The sequence below is a fragment of the Megascapheus bottae genome, chromosome 19, assembly GCF_031878675.1.
Source record: "Megascapheus bottae isolate mThoBot1 chromosome 19, mThoBot2.hap1, whole genome shotgun sequence".
NCBI lineage: Eukaryota > Metazoa > Chordata > Mammalia > Rodentia > Geomyidae > Megascapheus > Megascapheus bottae.
This window is the reverse complement of record NC_143527.1, coordinates 37,734,478-37,756,754: the sequence shown is the minus strand read 5'-3', so window position 1 is coordinate 37,756,754 and position 22,277 is coordinate 37,734,478. Positions and strand designations below refer to the sequence as shown.

The window sequence follows — 22,277 nt, the reverse complement described above, 5'->3', positions numbered from 1 at the left end:
TGGAAAAGTTTAACATTTCAGAGTTGCACAAAATAAAAAAACAACTATTAAATTGGGGTTCTGTTCATAATAGAAGTGGCAGTAATATACTTTCTATATAAGTGGTAGTAGTACACTGTTGGATACACATGCAACACACAAATTTTTACACAGAGATTACATTTAAATCTAGTTTACATCTACATTACAAGAAGCTCTAGAAAAATATAATCAGTTGCACAAATCACTTTAAAACCAAGTTATTATTGTTCTGGAGTTTAAACTCTAACAAAAACCAGGCTTCAAAACAATGTAAAAAAAATTAAAAAAAAAAAAAAAAAGATAACCAGAGGAGAATTAAGTGGATTTTGAATTAAAGCCCGTCTGTGAAGGAAATTGTAAGAAAGGCTTTCTGGAGGTAATAAAGCCTAAATAGATCTAAATGAAGAATAGCAGTACACCAGGTGAAAGAAAATAAAAAGAACATTCAGGCAGATGGATGATATAAGCAAAGAAAATAGAAGTATACAACATTTTCTGTTGGTGAAATATCAAGTGTGCAGTAAGGATTTAAAGGAAATGCTGATGAGCTCTAATCTGGTTCAGATGCACAAACTTTACCTGAAGGCAAACAGTTATAAAGTTATTTCATCATTAGGCATCTTTTTCACATTAAAATTTTTGAAACAACTCAATATATAAGAGATCCAAGATACTACTCTGCTCTGAATGGGTGAGGGATTTCTCACAGTGCTGAAGCCTCATCTAATTTATTCTTTTCCATGTTTACTTAGGAGTCTTGTGGATCTAAAAAGAACATTTAAAAAATCTATAATGAGTTGAAAGTCATTAAAGAAATGAAGGTTGCTAGGCATATTCAAACATATTACAGCTAAATGACGCTGGAGAATATGCAAAAGACGAATTCAGTAAGGGCAAAACTGGAGATAGGGAAGATTTTAGGAATATTGAACTATTTCAAATAAGAGATAAGAAAGTCCTGGTCAAGGAGAAGGTGTTAGCCTATGGGGTGAAAAGGATCCCTAGCTCTAGTTATAAATAATGTAGAACCAGGCCAGAGTATGGCCTAGTGTTAGAGTGCTTGCCTAGCGTGCACTAGACCCTGGGTTCGATCCCTTGGTACACAGAAAAAGCCGTAACTGGTGCTATGGCTTAAGTGGTAGAGCACTAGGCTTGAGAAAGCTCAGGGACGGTGCCCAGGTCCTGAGTTCAAGTGCCAGGATAAGCAAAAAAATAAACAAAATATGGTTCATGTATAGTCCAAGCAAAAAAGTTCATGAGATCTCCATCTCAACTTATACAGAAGCTCTGTGGTGTGTAGATCTGTGCATGTGCAGGCACGAATGCAGGTGTCCTAGCTATGTGGGAAACAAACAGGAAAATAAAGGTTGAGGTCAGGAGAGGGAGGCAGGAGGAAGAGACTATCTGAAAAATATCTGAAAAAGCAAAAAATGGCTGAAGATATAGCTGAAGTGACAAGAGTAGCTGCCTGAGAAGCATAAGGTCCTGAGTTCAAATACAACACACATACACGCACACACACACACACACACACACACACATCATGGGGTAGCATGTGAAATTTCAATATATGCATTCATTTTGTATAATGTTCAAATCAGGATAAGTATATATGTGTCCTCAAATATTAATTTCTGTATGATAAAAATTCAAACTTCTTTTCTCAAGCTCTTTTGAAATATACAGTATATTGTTATCCATAATTACCATATGCAACAGAGAACTAGAAGTTTAAGGGTTTTTTGTTAATTTTTATAACCTATTGACTAATCTTTGCCTATCCCACCATCCTCATCACTTTGCCAGCTTATGGAAACCATTATATTGCCTCAAATTCCATGAGATCAATGTTTTTAGATTTTACACATATATGTGATATGTGGTAAGTCCTTCCTAACCTGGCTTACTTTTACCTAATGTTCTGAACTCCAATACCATGCTGTCACAAATGACAAGATTGCATCTTTTTTATTATGGAAATTATTCCACTGTGTGCATAAACATACAGACATGTGTTTATAGATATAAACAGATTGACACCACTTCTTGGCTGTCGTAACTACACAGTACTGAATATGGGAGTGTAGATGCTTCTTCAATATAGTGACTTCATTTCCTTTCGGTTTATACTCAGGAATTAGATTACTGAATCATATAGTATTTTTATTTTCACTTATTTATTTTTTTGTGGGCCATGGGGCTTGAACTCTGGGCCTGGGCACTGTCCCTGAGTTTTTCAGCTCAAGGCTACTGCGCTACTCCTGGGCCTGGACATTGTCCCTGAGCTCTTTAGCTCAAGGATACTGCCCTACCCCTTGAGCCACAGCCCCACTTCCCCTTTTGTAGTGATTAATTGGAGATGTGATTTTCATGGTCTTTAGTGCCCAGGCTGGCTTTGAATAGTGATCCTCAGATCTCAGCCTCCTCAGTATCTAGGATCACAGGCGTGAGCCACCGCACCCAGTTTTTATTTTAAATATTTTGAAGGCCCTTATGCCTGTACCAATTTACATGCCCATCAACTATGTATAGTCTTTCTTATTCTCAAAAGCATTTATTATTTAGATAACAATAACTGAAGTCATATCTGTTATGGTTTGATTTGCATTTTTTCATATACTGGTTGATCATCTATATGTCTTCTTTTGAAAAATATCTAGTAGAATTTTTTTGATGGTACAAGAGTGTGAATTGAGGGCTTCACATTTACTCAGCTTGCTCATTCAGTTGGCACTCTACCACTTGAGCCATACTCCCAACCCAGCTTTTTGCTTGTTAGTTTTTTTTTTTTTTTTGGCCAGTCCTGGGCTTGAGCTCAGGGCCTGAGCACTGTTCTTGGACTTTCTCAAGGGTAGAGCTCTACCACTTGAGCCTCAGCACCACTTTCGGCTTTTTTCTACATATGTGGTACCGAGGAATCGAACCCGGGTCTTCATGCACTCTAGGCAAGCACTTTAACCACTAGGCCAAACTCCCGGCCCACACCTCTGGTTCTTTTTCACTTGTTATTTTGCAGATAGAACCTCATTGTCTTTTCTCTCTGGGCAGCTCTGAACTGCAATCCTCCAGATTTCAGCCTCTTGAATAACTAAGATTACAAATGTGAGCCACTGGTACCTATTATCCATTTTTTTGGAGGGGGACAGTTTTGAGCTTGGGCACTGTGAGCTTCTTTGTGTTCAAAGCTAGCTCTCTGTCTCTTGAGCCACAGTGCCACTTCTTGCTTTTTCTAAGTAGTTTTATTAGAGATACATCTCATGACTTTCTTGCCTGAGCTGGCTTCGAACCACAATCCTGAGATCTCAGCTCCAGAGTAGCTCCAGTAGGCATGAGCCACTGGTACCTGGCATTATCCATTTTTTTTTTAAAAAAAAAAATCAAATTTGGGGACCGGGAATTTGGCCTAGTGGTTAAAGTGCTTGCCTAGCATGCATGAAGACCCGGGTTCGATTCCTCGGTACCACATACATAGAAAAAAGCCAGAAGTGGTGCTGAGGCTCAAGTGGTAGAGCTCTAGCCTTGAGAAAGTCCAAGGACAGTGCTCAGGCCCTGAGCCGAAGCCCAGGACTGGCAAAAAAAAAAAAAAAAAATCAAATTTGTTATTTAAATTGGATTCCTTAACATAAGGATATGCAAATATTCTTATATATTCTTCAATATACAAATATTTCCTCTCATCCTATAGGTTGTTTTTCTACTCTCTTAACTATTTCCATTGCTGCACAGAATCTTAAGTTTCTCCCCCACCCCCTGGGGGATGCTTGGTTTTCCTAAGATGGGGTCAGCCAAGAATTGGCATATAGCTCAGGTATGCCTTATGATTGTACTGCCTCATGCTCCTAAGTGCTGGAATTACAAATGTGTACCATCACACTAGGCAGAAACTTTTTATTTTAATTAAGTTTGACTAATTTTATTTATTTCAGCAGTACTATGTTTAAACACAGAGGTTAGATTAATGTTTTACCAGTTGAGCTAGGCCCCCAGCCTGGCTTTTTACTAGCTATTTTCTTTGGTAATGAACTCAGCAAACTTTGCTGTAAAGTCTGGCCTCAAACTTCAATTCTCCAGATATCAGCCACCTGAGAAACTAGGATTACAGGCTTTAGTCACAGGCACCAGACTGGTGAGAGATAGGAATCTAGTTTCAATCTTTTTGTACGTGGATATCCACTTTTCCCTAGTATCACTAATGGAAGTGATATACTTCTATTAGTAGTGAAGTACTAGTCTATGAAAAACTACTGTTGTATATGAATTGTTATGAGAGTAATTATATTGGAAAAATACATTTTGTCAAGCTTTTACATTTATAACATGCTTCTTTGCCCAACTTTGTTCCAATATGTTGCTCCTCTAAAGAAATTAACATACAGAAAGCTTTTCCTGAAATAACATGTTGATTTAGAATTAAGTTACTGTTTACAATATTGGGTTTATTTAATGTATAATCAACAGAGTAAATAAATGATCCTTGATGAGTTTTAACCAATATTTACACTAAAGGAGATCATCATCCTTGGGCTTTCCTCAAGGCTAGCACTCTACCGCTTGATTCACAGCATCACTTCTGTTTTTCTGTGTATGTGGTATCAAGAATTGAACCCAGGCCTTCATACATGCTAGGCAAGCATTCTACCACTAGGCCATGCACCCAGGCTCCAAAGTTTGTTTGTTTGCTTATTTCTTTCTTTTTTTTAATTGTTGGGGTAATGTATAAAGGGGTTACAGTTACAATCGTCAGGTAGTAGGTGCATTACCTCTTACACACTGATACCCCTTCTCATGTTTTTGTCCCTGTTTCCCCTGGAGAGATTGAACTTAGGACATTGCACTTGCTAGGCAAGTGCAATGGACATCCTAGTCCAAAGTTTATACCTCTATTCATTTGTATTTGCTTATGTCTACTTAGTTTACCTAAAACCCTGTCAAGTTCTCATCTAATTTAATCTCAAAAGTTTTGCATTTTTATAATATTTCATAAATATAATCATATATAGTAATACATTTCTGCATATGGCTTTCTGCAATTGATAGAATGCTTTGAGATTAACTGGTATGTTGTAAATATATTACTGGTATTACTTTTATTGTTGAATAGTATGAGGTTATACTAGAATTTGTCACCCACTAACCACTTGATGGGTACCTGAATCACTTCCAGTTTCCAGTGACTATAATTAAAGCAGTTTTAAAACTTTCCCACACAGATCTCTGTATAGACATGTATTTCACCTCTTTTGAATAAATACATTCAAGAGGGATTCCTAAGTCATATGCTTAAGTATGTGTATAACTTTGTAAGAAACTGTCAAATTGTTTTTCAGAGTTTGTTTGTTTGTTTGTTTATTTATTTGCCAGTCCTGGGCTTGAGCTCAGGGCTGCCCTGTCCTTGGACTTTCTCAAGGCTAGCTCTCAAGGCTCTACCACTTGAGCCTTAGCACCACTTCCAGCTTTTTTCTATGCATGTGGTACCAAGGAATCGAACCCGGGTCTTCGTGCATGCTAGGCAAGCACTCTACCACTAGGGCAAACTCCCGGCCCTCAGAGTATATTTTTATAAACTATCCAGCAGCAAAATAGCAGAGTTCTGTCAGCTCCAAATTCTTAAAAATACTCATCTTACCAGGTTTTACTTGTATAGTTTTAGTGTATTTTGGCCATATCTTGACATCTAACCCTGTTCAACAGTTCTTATGTTGTTTATAGGCAATTTGTGTATCTTTGTTGGAGAAATGCCTATTTAAATCATTTGCCTTTTTGAAAACTGAGTTGTTTGAATTATTTTCCCCAGTCCTGGGGACTGAACTCAGGGCTTGAGCACTGTCCTTGGGCTTTTCTCAAGGCTAGTGCTCTACCACTTGAACCACAGCACCACTTTCGGCTTTTCTGTGTATGTGGTATTGAGGAATCAAATCCAGGTCTTCATGCATGCCAGGCAAGTACTCTTCCACTAAACCAAACTCCTGGCCTGAGTTGTTTGCATTCTTAAGACATATTTACAATTCTAGATATCTGTCCAATAAATAGATTTACTAATGTTTCCTAATTTTGAGTTGTCTTGATTTTTTTTGGGGGGGAGGGGAGTCAGCACTTTGTTGAACTTAGGGATTTGCAGTTACTAGACAGTTGCTCTACCACAGGAGCTAGGCCCTCAGTCCTTTTTGCTTTTATTATTTTTTGAAAAAGGACTTGCATTTTTGCCAGAAACTACATGGATCACAATCCTCCTACTTGTATAGAGCCTTCCTGTAACTAGAATGACAAGTACATGACACCAGACTCAGCTACCAATGATTGCACTGAAGGTCTAAGGAACTTTTTGCCTAGACTGGACTTGATGTGAGCAACCAGGAATATGGGTGTGAGCCACTGAGCCTAACTAAATATTCAACTTCATCTAATCTTTTTCCTACATCTACAGAGATATGTCTTTCTTTTACTAGGGTACATTAATTTTTGTACTTTTTAACTGTACTCCTAGCATTAAGTCTTCACTATTCATGATTTCTACTTACTGTTACACTTGAAATCCCCCCTCTTTTTTTTGCCAGTCCTGGGGCTTGAACCCAGGGCCAGGGCCTGAACACTGTCCTTGAGCTTTCTCAAGGCTAGTGCTCTACCATTTGAACCACAGCACCACTTCTGGCTTTTCCTGTGTATATGGTATCAGGGAACTGAACCTAGGACTTTGTGCATGCTAGGCAAGCACTCACCACACTCCCAGCCTGAATTCCCAAAATTTTATCAATATTACTCTTTGCACTTTTTTCAATTCAAAAATTAAACAGATTTACTAGGTAATATCAGTTTTTGCTTTCAATTTTACTTATTTCTACTATTCTATTCTTTTTTTTTTTTAGACAAGTCCTGGGGCTTGAACTCAGGGCCTGGGCACTATCCTTGGGCTTTTCTCAAGGCTAGTGCTCTACCATTTGAACCACAGCACCACTTCTGGCTTTTCCAGTTTATGTGGTACCAAGGAATTGAACCTGAGAACTTCATGCATGCTAAACAAGACTCTACCACTAAGCCTCTCTCATTGTCCCTCTACTATTCTATTTTTTTAATTCTATTCTAACATTCCTATTTCTACTGTCCTACTTTTTTCATTGTTTCTACTTATAAAATATGGCTAATATTCTGAAATCAACAACACAGCATAAAAAAGACAAGCACATCAAGAAAACATATATTACAACTTTTATAGCCTTTACTTTATTGGCCTTCAAACTAATGAGCATTTTGCCTTTGTTGACCAAATAAAAAATAGGAAAATATTTCTTTTTGTTTTTTCACTATGTTATCAAGTAAGAAGATAAAGCTGAGTGCCAATGGTTCATGCCAGTAGTCCTAACTACTCAAGGGAAACTGAGCTCTAAGGATTGCAGTTCAAAGTCAATCCAGATAGGAAAGTTCATGAGATTCTTATTTCTAATTAAACAGCAAAAACAACAGGAGGTAGACCTGTTGCTTGAGGGGTAGAGTGTGTTAGCCTTGAGTGAAAAAGCTCAGGGACATTGCCTAGGTCCTGAGTTCAAGTCCCAGGAACAGCATACACCAACAGTTACAAAAAGTAAAAAGATATAATTACTAAGAAAAAAATGTTTGTAATAAAGCACAGGTTACATAAACATGAAAGAAAAATATCAAAATCACCCAACCTAAATGTATAAATATCTATAATTTAGTAAAAGAAATGAAATTAGGCAGGAAAATTTTGTGATCTAGAATTATCAATCGTTTAAAATTAGTAGTATTTTTTTTAAAAACTGTTTATTATCAAAATCAAAACAGAGAGAGCATCTGGAAACAAAATGGCTTTCATGGAGAAAAATTCTCACAGGGCTTTTCAGATTCTTATTTAAAAAATAGTTAACTGGTTTATAAAAGAGGGTGCAAAGACATTAATGAAACTTAATGTATGTATGCATAAGCATCTTTTTAATGTATTTATTTTAGCTATTTACTTTTATTACATTCTCTGAAAAATATTTTGTGGATTTTCCTACTATGCATCCAAACTGGCTACTAAAGTTTCTTTCTCCTTGTATTGGGATTATTGACTAATAACCAAAAAGTGACAGACAGAAGAAAATAAAAGAAAGGTAGCTTGAATTATTATTTAAGATACAGTTCCATGCAATCTATCACTCATTTACCCCCATAGTAAAAAAAAAAAAATTACTTACATCGGCTTAAGAAGTTGTCAATATTTTTGTTTTTTCTTAAAGCAGGAAAATCCAAATCATAAACTAAAGCATCCAATCCATCCTAAAGAAACAAAAGAACAGTTTTTTGAATCGTAATAATAGAATATGTTCCATTTATAGGAATAACAAATAAATAAAAAAAAATTCTATGATACATCATAACTCAAGCTGCATGCATATATAGTTATAAAAACTGGACTTCGGTCAGGTGTCAATGGCTCACATCTGTGATCCTAGTTACTCAGGAGCAAGAAATCTGAAGATTGTGGTTCAGAGCCAGCCTAGTGAAGTTCTTATTTCCAGTTAACCCACCAAAAAGTCAGAAGCTGGAGAGCTCAACACACACCAAACAAAACAAAACAAAACAGCATTTTATGTTTCTCTGGCTCCCTCTTTCTCATACTTGCAGGGCAACAAGAGATTAACATAAGCATGTCGTTTTTATTTTTTTAATTAATTTATTTAGCCATTCTGGGGCTTGAACTCAAGGCCTAGGCACTGTCCTTGGGATTTCTCAAGGCTAGCACTCTACAATTTGAGCCACAGCATCACTTCTGGCCCTTTTTGTGCATGTGGTATGGAGGAATTGAACCTTAAGGCTTCATGCATGTTAGGCAAGTGCAGGGCATACCAATCAGTATTAACAGGGAAAGACATCTATTTAAACTGTATCTTTTCCATAAGCTGGAATAAGAGAAAAAAAATTCAGATAATCCTCAACTGTCTGCATTACAAAATGTCACTATGATAAATGTGGTTTGTGTAACTCAACAGTACTATGGAGGGAAAAAAAAAATATTTTATTTTTTTTGTACTGGTAATGGGGTTTGAACTCAGAGCCTGGGATTGCTTGGCTTGGTTGCTCATGGCTTGTGCTCTACACCTAGAGGAATGTCTCTAGCCTGGCCTTTCTGCCCCCCCCCACACACACACACACAACTGCCTGAGCTAACTTTGAACTGCAATCCTGCAGATTTCAACCTCTTGATTACCTAGATTTACAGGTATGAGCCATAGGTACCCAGCTTTTGAATGAATTCTGCAGGCTGGGAGTTTGGCCTAGTGGTACAGTGCTTGTCTAGCATACACGAAGCCTCGGAGGGTTTGATTCCTTGGTACCACATACATAGAAAAAAATGGAAATGGTGCTGTGGCTCAAGTAACAGCTCTAGCCTTGAAAAAAATCCAAGGCCAGTGCTCAGGCCCTGAGTTCAAGCCCCAGGACTCGCAAAAAAAGAAAAGAATGAATTCTGAATCATGCTTAGCAACATAATAAATTATAGGAGAGCTTTAAGAATGAAAAAAAAAGTAATCACATTTTAAAGAAAAAAAGCAGGATATTTACATGTTATTGCTGGGAAGATAAGTTATATAACTCTGAGTCTGTGTTTTCTCTATTATAAAATGAAGAGAATATCTACCCACAACTCTTATCTGTGAGATTTAGATAAGTAAACTGTGTAAGGCAATGGCCCTTACTAGTCCCACTTCTTTCTCTGTAAACTGACATCTGAAACCTCTACAAATTAGTCTCCTTATTGACAATGATTTAAGAAGAAAATAAGCATTTTAGTCACGATTATAAAATGATCAGTTAATCTTAGGTCATAATGCTAAAATTTTCACCAATTACTGTAATTTAATTTGCCTTTTGCTTAGTCACAGTATTTGATTATGTGTTAATTAAAAAAAAAAAACTAGTTATCTCCACTAATCACATATGGGCTGTCACTGTATCTCTTAATTTTTACTTTTTATTGTTATTATAAAGGTGATATACAGCGAGGTTACAGGTTTTTTGTTTTTGGGTTTTTTTTTGCCAGTGCTGGGTTTAAGCACAGAGCCTGAGCACTGTCCTTGGATTTTTCTCAAGACTAGAACTCTACCACTTGAGCTTCAGCACGACTTCCGGCTTTTTCTAAGTATGTGGTACCAAGGAATCAAACCCAGGTCTTCGTGCATGCTAGGCAAGCACTCTACCATTAGGCCAAACTCCCAGCCCAAGAGGTTACAGTTATATAAATCAGGTAATAAGTACATTTCTTTTTGGACAATATCACCCCTTCATTCCATGTTTTCATTTTATAGTAGCACAGGAGTTTATGCTTTCCAGCATCACTAATAAGAAAAAATCATGCTTTTTTTTTTTTTAAGAAACAAACTCATTTAAGAGTATTTATCTAAGCATAACCTAATGCAGATATCAACTGAGGCTAGTTGAGACTTGAGAGTTGAAGAGCAGAGTTATACTTTAATACAGTGACACAACTGTACAATTCAAGCAACAATTACACTGGGACAAGGAATCCAGACTTCTACTAAATACTCTCAAGTTCTATAAAATAAGAATATATTTTAGTAAAAGGACTTGGGTTTTTAACAGAAATTAACATTCCTCCATATGCAAAGCCAATTCATCACAAATGACAGTCAAAACACATTAAATTTTATGATTTAGGCATGAAACAAAGCCTCCCTCTACTTTGAACATGTTCATCCTTTAGATTAAACATCAACTTAAGAATGTAAGGAAGAGATTATGAGGGGCCAATCAACGCTAAAGAATTAAGTAATTAAATACTTTGCTACTAATGGCTAATTCTTTGCTACAGCAATTTATATCATTCCTGACCTGGGGCTTGAACTCAGGCCTGGATACTGTCCCTTAGGTTTTTCACTCAAGGCTGGCACCAACCACTAGAGCCTCAGCTCCATTTCTGGCTTTTTTTTTTTTTTAAGGGGGAGGAGGACAGTGAACAGGAGATAAGAATCTCATGGACTTTCCTGCCTGGGCTGGTTTTGAACAGCAATTCTCAGATTTCACCCTCCAAAGTAGCTGGGATTACAAGCATGAGTTCCTGGTGCCTAACTAGTCATACAGAAGAAACACGTTCAATTATACATACGAACATACGTATGTATGTATGTATGTATGTATGTATGTATGTATGTATGTGTGTGTATATGTATGTATATATGTACATATATACACAAAGGAGACATATATACACAAAGGAGACATAAGTAATTTCAAGTATAAAGAATCTACAAGAATCTAAGGTATGAACAGTTCACATTTCCTAAAAAGCACTGACATGGGAGAAAGGGTAGTTGTATTATCTAAAAACAGAACTCAAGCTGAAAGAGAAGAATTATTCGACTGAACATTATAAACTACAGTTTTCTAGGTAGTTCTAAACCACAAAATAAAGGGTGAGTTTAAATCTATCTGCAATAATACATTTATCCCAAGGCATATAAAGGTAGCTGACCAGAATAGAACACTGTGTACATATAAGAAACAGCCATTTTAGGTAAATTTTACACTTTTTTAAGTAAAATCTAAATAGTTATTATTCTAACTCTAACAGATACACTTTTGGAAACTATTCCCCCCAAATCCATTATGACTATGGCAAGACCAGAACTTACAAAAACCAAAATAATTCTAAAATAGATTGCCCACTGCATAAAATACTGCTAAACTTTGGTGACAAGCAATTAGTATTTTTAAAAAGTACATGCAGGACATATAGAATGTTTTAAATAAATCCTTTTGCTAAGTAAAGAAGAAATTTTATAGTTAAGTACAATTTTAAGGGTTCCAAGGGGCTCAGAACAACAATGACTCTTCCACTCATTTGCTTTAGGTGTTACCAAGCTATTTCCCAAATAAGTCTTGCTCACTGTCCTACTGACTTTGCACTTAGTCTAGTCTGGTCTATCTAGATTCTGTACTCATTTTCAAACTGCCTCAAATATCCTTACTTGTGCTACTTTGCCCATCAACCAGACATAATCTTAATAATGACCTCCTTTGTGCCACTTATTGTAGGAATTACTATCCTTAAAGGCTATATTGTAGTTATTTACTTACAAATTGGTCTCCTAAGGCCGGTAATTTGGCCTGGTAGTGCAGTGTTTGCCTAGCATTCACGATGACCCAGGTTTGATTCCTTGGTACCACATACATAGAAAAGCCAAAAGTGGTACTGTGGCTCTAGCCTTGAGGAAAAAGACCAAGGACAGGGCTCAGGCCCGGAGTTCAAGCTCCAGGAGAGGCAAAAAAGAAAAGAAAAGAAAAAGAGAAAGTTGAATAAATCGGTCTCCTCCTCTGTAGGCAAACAAACCAACAATAAACCTAAATCTTCCTATCCAGGGAGCTCAGTAGATTAAAATAAAGGTAGGAGATAAAGGCATGGCTAGGACAGCAGAATGCCAGCCAATGAGCAAAAGCATCAGATACCAAGTTGAGTCCTGGTTTCAGAAAAAAAAAAGGCGGGGGGGACGTGGAGAGGGATACTAGATACCAAGAATTACAAGTAGGTACCACATTAACAGAAAAGATTGTCAAATTCTTTGAACCTTCACAGAAGAGATAAATTTCAGCTGAACTTTAAAATATAGATTTTAGAATGAATAAGATGAAGTCAGGCAAAGGAATAGAGTGAAAGCAAGATAAAGAATGAAAACAGAATGCTTTGGATTCACTAGTGGGAGAATTGGAAAGTTTGGGAGACCTAAGTTATGGCCTAGAGAATGTTAAAGGTATGACATACCAGGCTCAGAATTTAGATATTCATCTTCCAATATCCATTTGAAACCAGAGGAATCTGAAGGGCAGAAAAGTGACATTACTGGTTTTTTTTTAGTATAGTAGGCAATGAAAAAGATGATGAATTAGAAACAGAAGAGGCTGGTGGAAGAGTAAGGAGAAGGATGTTGTCATGATATAAGCACAGACGATACAAGACTGACAAACTACCAGGGTGCTGGTGGCTCATGCCTGTAATCCTAGCTATGCAGGAAGCTGAGATCTAAGGATCACAGTTTAAAGCCAGCCCAGGAAACAAATCCATGAGACTCTTATCTCCTATATACTCAGAAAAAGCCAAAGTGGTGCTGTGGCTCAAGTAGTAAAGCACTAGTGTTGAGCAAAAGAAAGCTCAAAAAAAGCAGAGGCCAGGATTTTAAGCCCCAAGACCAGGAAAAAGAAAGAAGGGAGGGAGGAAGGGAGGGAGGGAGGGAGGGTGGAAGGGAGGGAGGGAGGGTGGAAGGGAGGGAGGGAGGATTATAAGGTGAGGGCCACCATGTTTTTGTTTTTCCACTCCTGAGGCTTGAACTCAGGGCCTAGGCACTGTTCCTGAGCTTCTTTTGTTCAAGGCTAGCATTCTACCACTTGAGCCACAGTGCCACTTGTGGCTATTTTTCTGTTTATGTGATACTGAGGGTTTCATGCATGCTAAGCCGGCACGCCACATTTCCAGCCCAAACCATCATTTTTTAATGCCAATGATGGCAAGGTCACTGGTATAAACTAGGAACTCCAAGTTATCCTTCCCTATAAACACATTTAAAAAAAACAAAACACTGAAAAACAAACAACAACAAAAACAGAAGGTATCTGAGACAATTTTGTAAATGCTCTGGAAAACTAGATTTAGGGTAAACAAGTGAAGTCAAATGAAGTAAAAGTAATCTTCAAATTGGCAGAACTGTTTTGTGCCAGTTTACTTGCTTTGTCCTATCCCATCTCTGGATAAAGCCTGTTTTAGCCTGGGGCAGCAAGCAGAATCCTTTTCATTCCCCCATACCTTGAACCCAAGGGAATAGAGTAAAATAATGATCACTTTTACCTCTGAGATATACTAAGAGATTTCAAATAAGGACCTCATGACTCAAAATAAATATTATGCAGGAAAATAATAGTAATAATAATAATAATAATAATAGGCAGGAAAGCATCAGGCACTGCTCAAAAAGCTACAAACTTCATTGATTATAGAGGTAGGAAACAGGAGATCTTCAAATACAACATCTATACAAGACCATCAAGGCTCAAAGAACTTGGAGTAAACCCTTTGGAATATTTGCTTACTCAAAAAGCAGCCATGTATGTATGCAATGAAATTTAGAAAGCCATATGCATATCCAGACCAAAAAAAAAGTGTTTTAATAAAAATTCTGAAAAAATTCTTAATCTTTCTTCAGGCTGATCATGAAACTTAGGGGAAGCCAAGTAGTAAGGAATGCCCCAGCACAAAGCAAATCTGCTGAGAGAACTAAGAGTATGTTTATGTCCTATGTCCTTCCTTCCTCCCTCCCTCCCTTTCACTCTTTAATTCTGGAAGTACTAAGATTGGAACTCAGGGCACTATGCTTGGTAAGCAGCAAACAGAACAGCTCTACTACTTGAGCCATGCTCCCCACCCTCTTTTATGCTTTTCTTAATGTGTATTTATGCATCTCAAATAGGAAATCGACCCAAACACTAGCTGAATATAAACTAGAAGAAACAGGTATTTCAGTATTCATCACCAACATAAAACTGTTCACAAAATTATTTTTACAATAGAATATAAAAATTTAATAAAATATCTCAAATACTGCTTACCTATGAAAAGGTATTTGGGAGAAGTCATTTAAATTACTGTTGAATTTTTTTTTTTTTTTTGGCCAGTCCTGGGCCTGAGCACTGTCCTTGGGTTCTTCTTCTCAAGGCTAGAGCTCTACCACTTGAGCTTCAGCACCATTTCTGGCTTTTTTTCCATGTATGTGGTACCGAGGAATTGAATCCAGGTCTTCGTGCATGCTATGCAAGCACTTTACCACTACACCAAACTCCTGGCCCTGAAATAATTTTATAATAACTTACTTTTATGTCTTTAATTTGTATATAAATAAAGTTATTTATCTGGAATAGTGATGAAGTACCAAAGGTAGAAGGGAGGGGAAGCAAGACAGGTGCAGTGGGTCACAACTGTAATCAGTTAGAGTCCGGTATCAGAAAAATTACAACAGTTCAAGGCTAGCCTAGGAAAAAGTTCTTGAGCTCTCCCGTTTGTATTTAAAATAGTTTACTTCTTAGCTCCAGAATTTCTTTTTAGCTTCTCTCATAATTTTTTATTTCTTCTTTATTTTTTATTTCTTCTTTACTTTTTATTTCTTCTTGCTGTTCACCTAGTTTTCCTATTTCCCTAAGGAATTTCTTTAGATCTTGAGTTTTGGGCTGGGTGTGGTATCTCACATCTGTAATCCTAGCTATCCAGGAACCTGAGATCTTAGGATCACAGTTTAAAGTCAGTCTGTGAAATTCTTGGAGAAAAATCAGTAACACTCTTATCACCAATTAACCACCATAAAACTGGAAGTGGAACTGTGACTTAAGGTGACAGAGCACTAGCCTTGATCTAAAGAGCTCAGAGACAGCGCTCAGGTATTGAGTTCAAGCCTCACAACCGACCCCCCCACCTCCAAAAAAGTTTTAGTTGTTTTGTTGTGGTGGTTTTTAATTAACTAACTTTGCAGATACTGTGTAACTCAGGGCCCTGCACTTGCCAAGCCAGCATTCTGCCAACTTTGGCAGTGCCCCTAACCCTTTTTCTTTAGTTTTTGAGTAGGGTTTTACTTTTGCCTCAACTGCCATCCTACTTACTTATACCTCCCACATAGCAGAGATCACAGATGTTCATCAGTATATCCAGTTTTATGGTTGAGGTAGAGAGCTCAAGAACTTTGGAAAATGATATGGAAAGATTGTACCTCAATGCCAGCCAGGACAAAAAAGTCTGGAAGCCCTTCATCTAAATCAATAAACATTGGGCATAGTGGCTCAACAAGCCTCTCATTCCAACTGCACAGGAAGTATAAATAAGATCACAGTATAGGCTAGCCTAAGTCTTTTCAAATAGTAATTATGGAAATTCTTCCCTACTATGTCAAATTTGACAGTGTTTCTTTTTGTCTTTTTCTGTGTGTGGGCATGCAAGCCAGTCCTGGGGCTTGAACTCAAGAGCCTGGGTGCTATCCCTTAGGTTTTTCACTCAAGGCTAGCACCCTACTTGAAGCACAGCTCCACTTCCTGCTTTTTTTTTTTTTGTAATTAATTAGAGATAAGAGTCTCATGGACTTTCCCACCTAGGCTGCCTCTGAACTGAGATCCTCAAATCTCAGCTTCCTGAACTGCTAAAATTACAGGCATGAGTCACCAGTGTCTGGCAAAGCAGTGTTTCTTAAAAATTAGACTCTGCAATACCAAGACTGAAACTGCATCAATGAACTCTATGTTGTATGTGTGTATGTGCCCAAGTGCTGGGTGTTAAACTCAGGGTCTGAGTGCTGTTCCTGAGCTTTTTTGTTTTGTTGTTTTGTTTAAAGTCAGCCCAGGCAGAAAAGTCCATGAGATTCCTATCTCCAATCAACCACCAAAGTGGAAGTGGAGCATGCTTCAAGTGGTAGAATACTAGCTTTGAGCAAAAAAAAACCCCACAGGAACAGTGCCCAGGCTCTGAGGCGTTCAAGCCTCAGGACCAGAACAAATGATGGATAGATAGATGGATGGATGGATGGATGGACATACAGATGCAACAAATATAAAAATATAAACTAGTATCATAAAAGGAAACAATTCCAACATCCACTTGAAAGAAAATTCCTACTTCAGTGTAATGGAGAAATCACCCAGAAGGCCTTCAAAGGCTAATAATGGCAAAAAAAAAAAAAAAAAAAAAAAGACTCCATTTCTTAAACCCACAGTTCAGAAGAAGCATTCTACACAGTAAAATAGTTCTTTGTGAATTAACTGATTCTCTAAAAACACCCACATTTCATTTTTTGCTTGTTCCCACGTCCACCTCCTAGTAATCACAGCTGGAAGTAAATCTAGAACACAAATTTAGTAGTGGAGTCTCTCAGCACATTCCTTTCAAATTCTGTTTGAAAGATCCACAAAGGATCTCTCCTCATGTCATAAGAAATGATAACTTGGTTGCTGGCTATGTACACATCCAAGGTAATATCTATTTCGAAACTTCATCACTGTTCATTCGTAAAATGGCTCTCCATAGAGGCTCTAGTTCACTGATTTTGTAATCGACACTCCCAGCAGGATAATGGACTCAATTTCTTTATCTTCTCTGAGAACATAGACAAACAAGGGCACAATAAACCTTCATGCAGAATAAGCACCAAAAAAACAAAAAAGCTTTGTGGCCTGGCTAGATGAAAATGGTGGCACACTAGTAAAAAGGGACCAAGAAGTAGCCACTTACCATCAATCAGGATGCATTACTGCTTGAGAAGTTTCAAATTGTGCCTTGAAAAAAACATGGAAAACTTAACCTTCATCCCTACTCTACGAAGTGCATTACATAAAATTCAGTTTTACAGACTGAGAAAAGTGTAGTTTAGGAAAGTTTAAGTAATTTATCGAAGATCAAAGAAAAGAGAGAAGCTGGGTGTGGTGGCTCAGGCCTGTACTCCTAGCTACTCAGGAGGCTGAGATCTGATGATCAATGTTCAAAGCCAGCCCAGGCACAAAAGGACCTGAGACTCATCTCCAATTAACCTCTAGAAAATGGGAAGTAGGGCTTGGCTCAAGGGTAGGGCAGTAGTCTTGAGCTGAAGAGCTCAAGGACAGTGCCCAGGCTGAATTCAAGCCCCAAAATCCACACACACAAAAAAAAAAAAGAAAGAAAAGAGAGAATGAGGGAAGAGTAGTATAATGATTATCTATGGCATTGACTGCTCAACTCCATGCTCTCATTTTCCTGAAAACTACTTGGCCATTCTCAAGAGTTCTCATATGAGCTTATTCTCCTTATTCCAGTTGATTGGCTAAAATATGGTACTTGGCTCAGTCATTACCAATGAATCTTTTCATTCAGACATCTAGACTTTAGATTCAAAAATTTGAAGTTACTGGTCAAAGCTTAAGCTATTTAGTTATAAAGCCCTGGTGCTCTGAGTAACCACATACCACATGTGACTAAAACCAGTCTACAAGAGAGAATGAAACTAATACAATAACGAGGCCTGTTTAAGTCCTTCTGGAAGTGTGGCTCAAGTGGTAAAGCATCAGTATTGAGTGAAAAAGCTGAGCAAGAGTGAGAAGACTTGAGCACAAGTCCCAGTACAGGCACAAAAAAGAAGAAAGAGAATGAAAGAACATAGAAAATACATGCATTTGAAGCTCATTTTTATTCTCACTGAAGTTTAACTAAATCTTTTCTTTTTGAGATCAACTTTCCTAAAATCTATAATTTCTTTGTGTATACAAATTCTAGCCGGTTTTATCACTTACAAATGGAAGACTCCTAATTAATTCAGAGGGAGAGTAGGTTGGAGAGATAATGGGGGCGGGGAGAGAGAGGAAGGGCTGACAGGAAATGTCAGTATGGAGGACATCATTTATAACAATCAGTAAGTATTGATAAAATAATTCCAGTATGTTCAGTATGTCCAGTATGTTCACTAGAGAGGTAAGATTAATGCACAACATGGACCCACACAAAATAGCTATTACTGGCTTCATGAGACAGGTAATTACTATAAGAACTCAAAAATAAAAATAGCAATGTAACACAATTATGCCTTATGTTATGCCATAAAGATGAGAAAAGTGGTGAGCCAGACATGGGAGAAAAGAAAAGTTGTTCCCGGAAATAGAAGAATAAGGACAGGAAAGAGTAAAGGAAGTATTACAAAAAGGAAATTCCACCTGCTTTATGGAATGGTGAGAAATGGACTAAGTAAACAAGTAATACTAAAATCATACAACATAAAGCATTAAAGATATAAGATACATACTAGCACACTGCCAGGCTATTCCATTAATGTAAGGATGCTGAGTTTGGCTCATATCTGTAATCTGAAACCTGAAAGTCATGGTTTGAGGCCAATCCATGCAGGAAAGTCAATGAGACTCTTAACCTCCAATTAACCAGCAAAAAGCTGGAACTGGTGCTGTGGCTCAAGTGACTCAAGTAATAAGAGTGCAAAAGGAGCTCAGGGCAGAATTCAAGACTCATGGCTGAGGGGAAAGAGGAGGGAAGCTAGAATTGGAGCTATGGCTCAAGTAGTAGAGTACAGGCCAGTGGCTCACACCCGTAATCCTAGCTACTCAGGAGGTTAAGATCTGAGGATCCCAGTTTGAAGTCAGATGAAGCAGGAAAGGCCACGAGATTCTTATTTCTGATTAATCATAGAAAAAGCCAGAAGTGGTGCTATGGCTCAAGGAGTAGAGTGCTAGCCTTGAGCAAAAGGAGCTCAGAGCAGAGTTCAAAACTCACTGCTGAGGAATGGGAGGAGGGGAGAATAAATAAAGATGGAATTGGAGCTGTGGCTCACGTGGTAAGAGTGTAGACCAACAAGAGTTCAAGGCCCCAAGTTCAAACCTCAGGATCAGCCCTAAACACACACACACACACACACACACACACACACACACACACACACACACGCACGCACCCTTTGGGTTTGGGTAAGACTGCAACAACAGAAAACAAAGACTAGATTCAAAGAATATTTAAAATTCTATCTTACTTTCCTCCCAAGTTCCCAAGGAATATTTTTAACTACAGTGAGTGTTCATCAAAATTTTACTGTAAAGCTAGAGCCAGACGGAAACTATTAACATGTATTGGATATGTGTTCAACCACCAACTTTGCCTAGAGTCATGATGGCTGGCCTGGGTAGAATTCTAATACACATCGCCTCCCTAAGTGCAAATTCACTAGAACTGCACAAAGAGCACAAAATTAGGATAGAATGAATAAACCCTTTAATGTAGATGGTAATAATTGGCAAAGAACATTGAAAGGGTGACACTGATGACAATATAGTATAGTCATAAACTGTTTTGTTAAACAACAACTCCTTTGTACAACTAAAAACAATTTTAAAAATTAAAAGTAAAGACTAAAAACCTAGAAAACTTATATTCTTTGTCATTCTGTTTCCTACGTAGCAAAATTAAAACAATTATTGAAAGAAAGATATATGTAAGCATATATCTAAAACAATTACGTGATAGGTTAGAAATTTAAATAAACTTATCTAAAGATGCGCTAATTCGGGGATGGTTATACAGTACATTTTGCATTATCCTAAGTAAACCCAAAGATTCAGAGAGAAAGGTTATTAGCTGTCAAAGATCATACAATTTTTCCATTTACAATCCAGAATCAAGAGTAACATACAGTGCTTTGGACTCACATCTCAGTTTTTCTTTCACTGTACAACTATTATTTTTTTGGAAAATCAAACTTCTCCTAGGCTTACAGATACTTAACAAGGCAATTAATTCTACTTACGTTAATTAATCCTCACTATTAATTAGCATACAGGAGTAAAAGAGAATCAACTGGATTCCCATTTCAGAAATAATTGGGTATCAAAGTAAACTGTTCAAGCACCAAGGGCTAGTAAATCCCAGTCAGAGCCTAAAGCTAAGTTATCCCCAACTATAAAATTCATACTCTGAAATGGGTTGGCAAAGTTGGAGAAAAAGCAGAGCAATGACACTGACCAAGATGTATTGTACTTATAAACTGATTTGTTGAATTGAAACCCCTTTGTACATACAACTAAAGATAATAACAAATTAATACTCTTTGATGTGACAGTAAATATGCATAAAAGAGTAGAGGTGAAGACTGGTTGAGCTACACAATAAAAGCTGAAAAGAGAGTCTCCCGAGAATTGGCAGGGTTGTGTTACTAGTATATACAGACAAGACAGACCAATGGAGACAACAAAAAGTTTAGGAATAATTTCAAGTACCCATAGAAATGTAATATACCAGCAAAGTGGTATATTTCAAACCATTAAACATAGCATTTTAAAAAGATGCATTTAAAAGATGCATATTATTACAGGCTCATAACTGTAATAATCCTAGCTAGTAGAGAAGCTGAGATCTGAGGATCACAGTTCAAAGCCAGCAAAGTTCAGGAGAAAACATCTTCAATTAATCTCCGAATGTCAGCAGTAGACTTATGGCTCAAGTGGTACAGCATTTGCCTTCAACCAAAAAATTGCCCAGGTCCTAAATTCAAGCCTCAGGACTAGCCCCAAAATAAAATTTAACAGAAAAAATCTGAATGGCAAAAAAATAAAAAGGATATAAAACAGAAGAGTAAATATAAACATATTTGCATTTTATCATAAAAAGGAACTAAGATTCATAATATGTAAAAAGCTCCTGAAAATTATATTAGATTTTAAAACTCAGTAACAAATATTGCCAGAAAGTTCCCAGTTGATGAAATGACTCATAAAAGTATGAAAAGATGTTCAACCTTACTTGTTAGAGTAACAGGCCCCACCCAATTACAGATGAATGGGTCTAAAAACTGTGGTACCTACATGCAATGGAATTTTACACGGCGATTAGAAAGAATAAAACAATGGCATTTGCAGGGAAACAGATGAAACTACAACAAATTGTGTTGAATGAGGTAAGCTAAGATCAGAAAGGCAAATGAACAACGCATGAACTCCCTGATATGCTGATGTTAGATTTAAAATGCAATGAGTTATGACAAAATAAACAGGATTCAAGATATCCATACACAGTGAGACCAAAAAAAAAAAAAAAGGATTGTCTTAGGAAAAAAGCAATCAAACATCCAAGCACCTCTTCGTATGTATATAATATACATACTGAAAAAAATTCCCAAAATAAGGAAGCAAAGGACCTCTTCTCAATTTGTCTTATCGTTTCAGATGACACTGTATTATTTACCTAATATATGGTATATACACATGCACAACTGAAGGAAGGTGGAGGGAGGGTACAGAATCAGTGGAAAGCAGGTGAAAATGTGCAACAGTGGGGCCCATGAGCTGCACTGGACATTAATGAAAATGAACCAAGGAACTCATGGGAGAAAGGAGAGGGGAATGAGACAGGAGGAGGGAACAGCTGATACTAAACAAAAGGAAAGATGTACTAATCACTCAATATATGTCAAAATAGACTGGTTTTATGTAAAGGTAACCCCACTGCATATTTCACCTCTAAAAAAGAATACTAAATAAACAAAAAAAATAAACTATTTTATTATAGTTATATCCTAAACAAGATCCATCACTTTTTATTTTAGACATACTAGTGGATTCAAAGTAGTATCTTAATGCAATTTTCTTTGGCCTTTCCTTAATGACTAATGATGACATTTTTTTCATGTGATTATTAACCTTCATATATCTTCTTTGAAGAAATGATCATTAAAAATCTTTTGCTCATAGGGGCTGGGAGT

General features: G+C 37.2%; 1 protein-coding gene across 2 annotated transcripts in view; it reads right to left on the bottom strand.

Annotated features, from left to right (window-relative positions):
- The window catches only part of Rock1 (Rho associated coiled-coil containing protein kinase 1), a 101,540-nt gene that overhangs the window by 64,687 nt on the left and 14,576 nt on the right, over positions 1-22,277 (bottom strand). For both annotated transcript variants that reach the window (XM_090353357.1, XM_090353360.1), the window contains exon 2: positions 8,214-8,295. In XM_090353357.1, the coding sequence (XP_090209483.1) occupies positions 8,214-8,295 (82 nt within the window). The remainder of the gene's footprint in view (positions 1-8,213; positions 8,296-22,277) is intronic.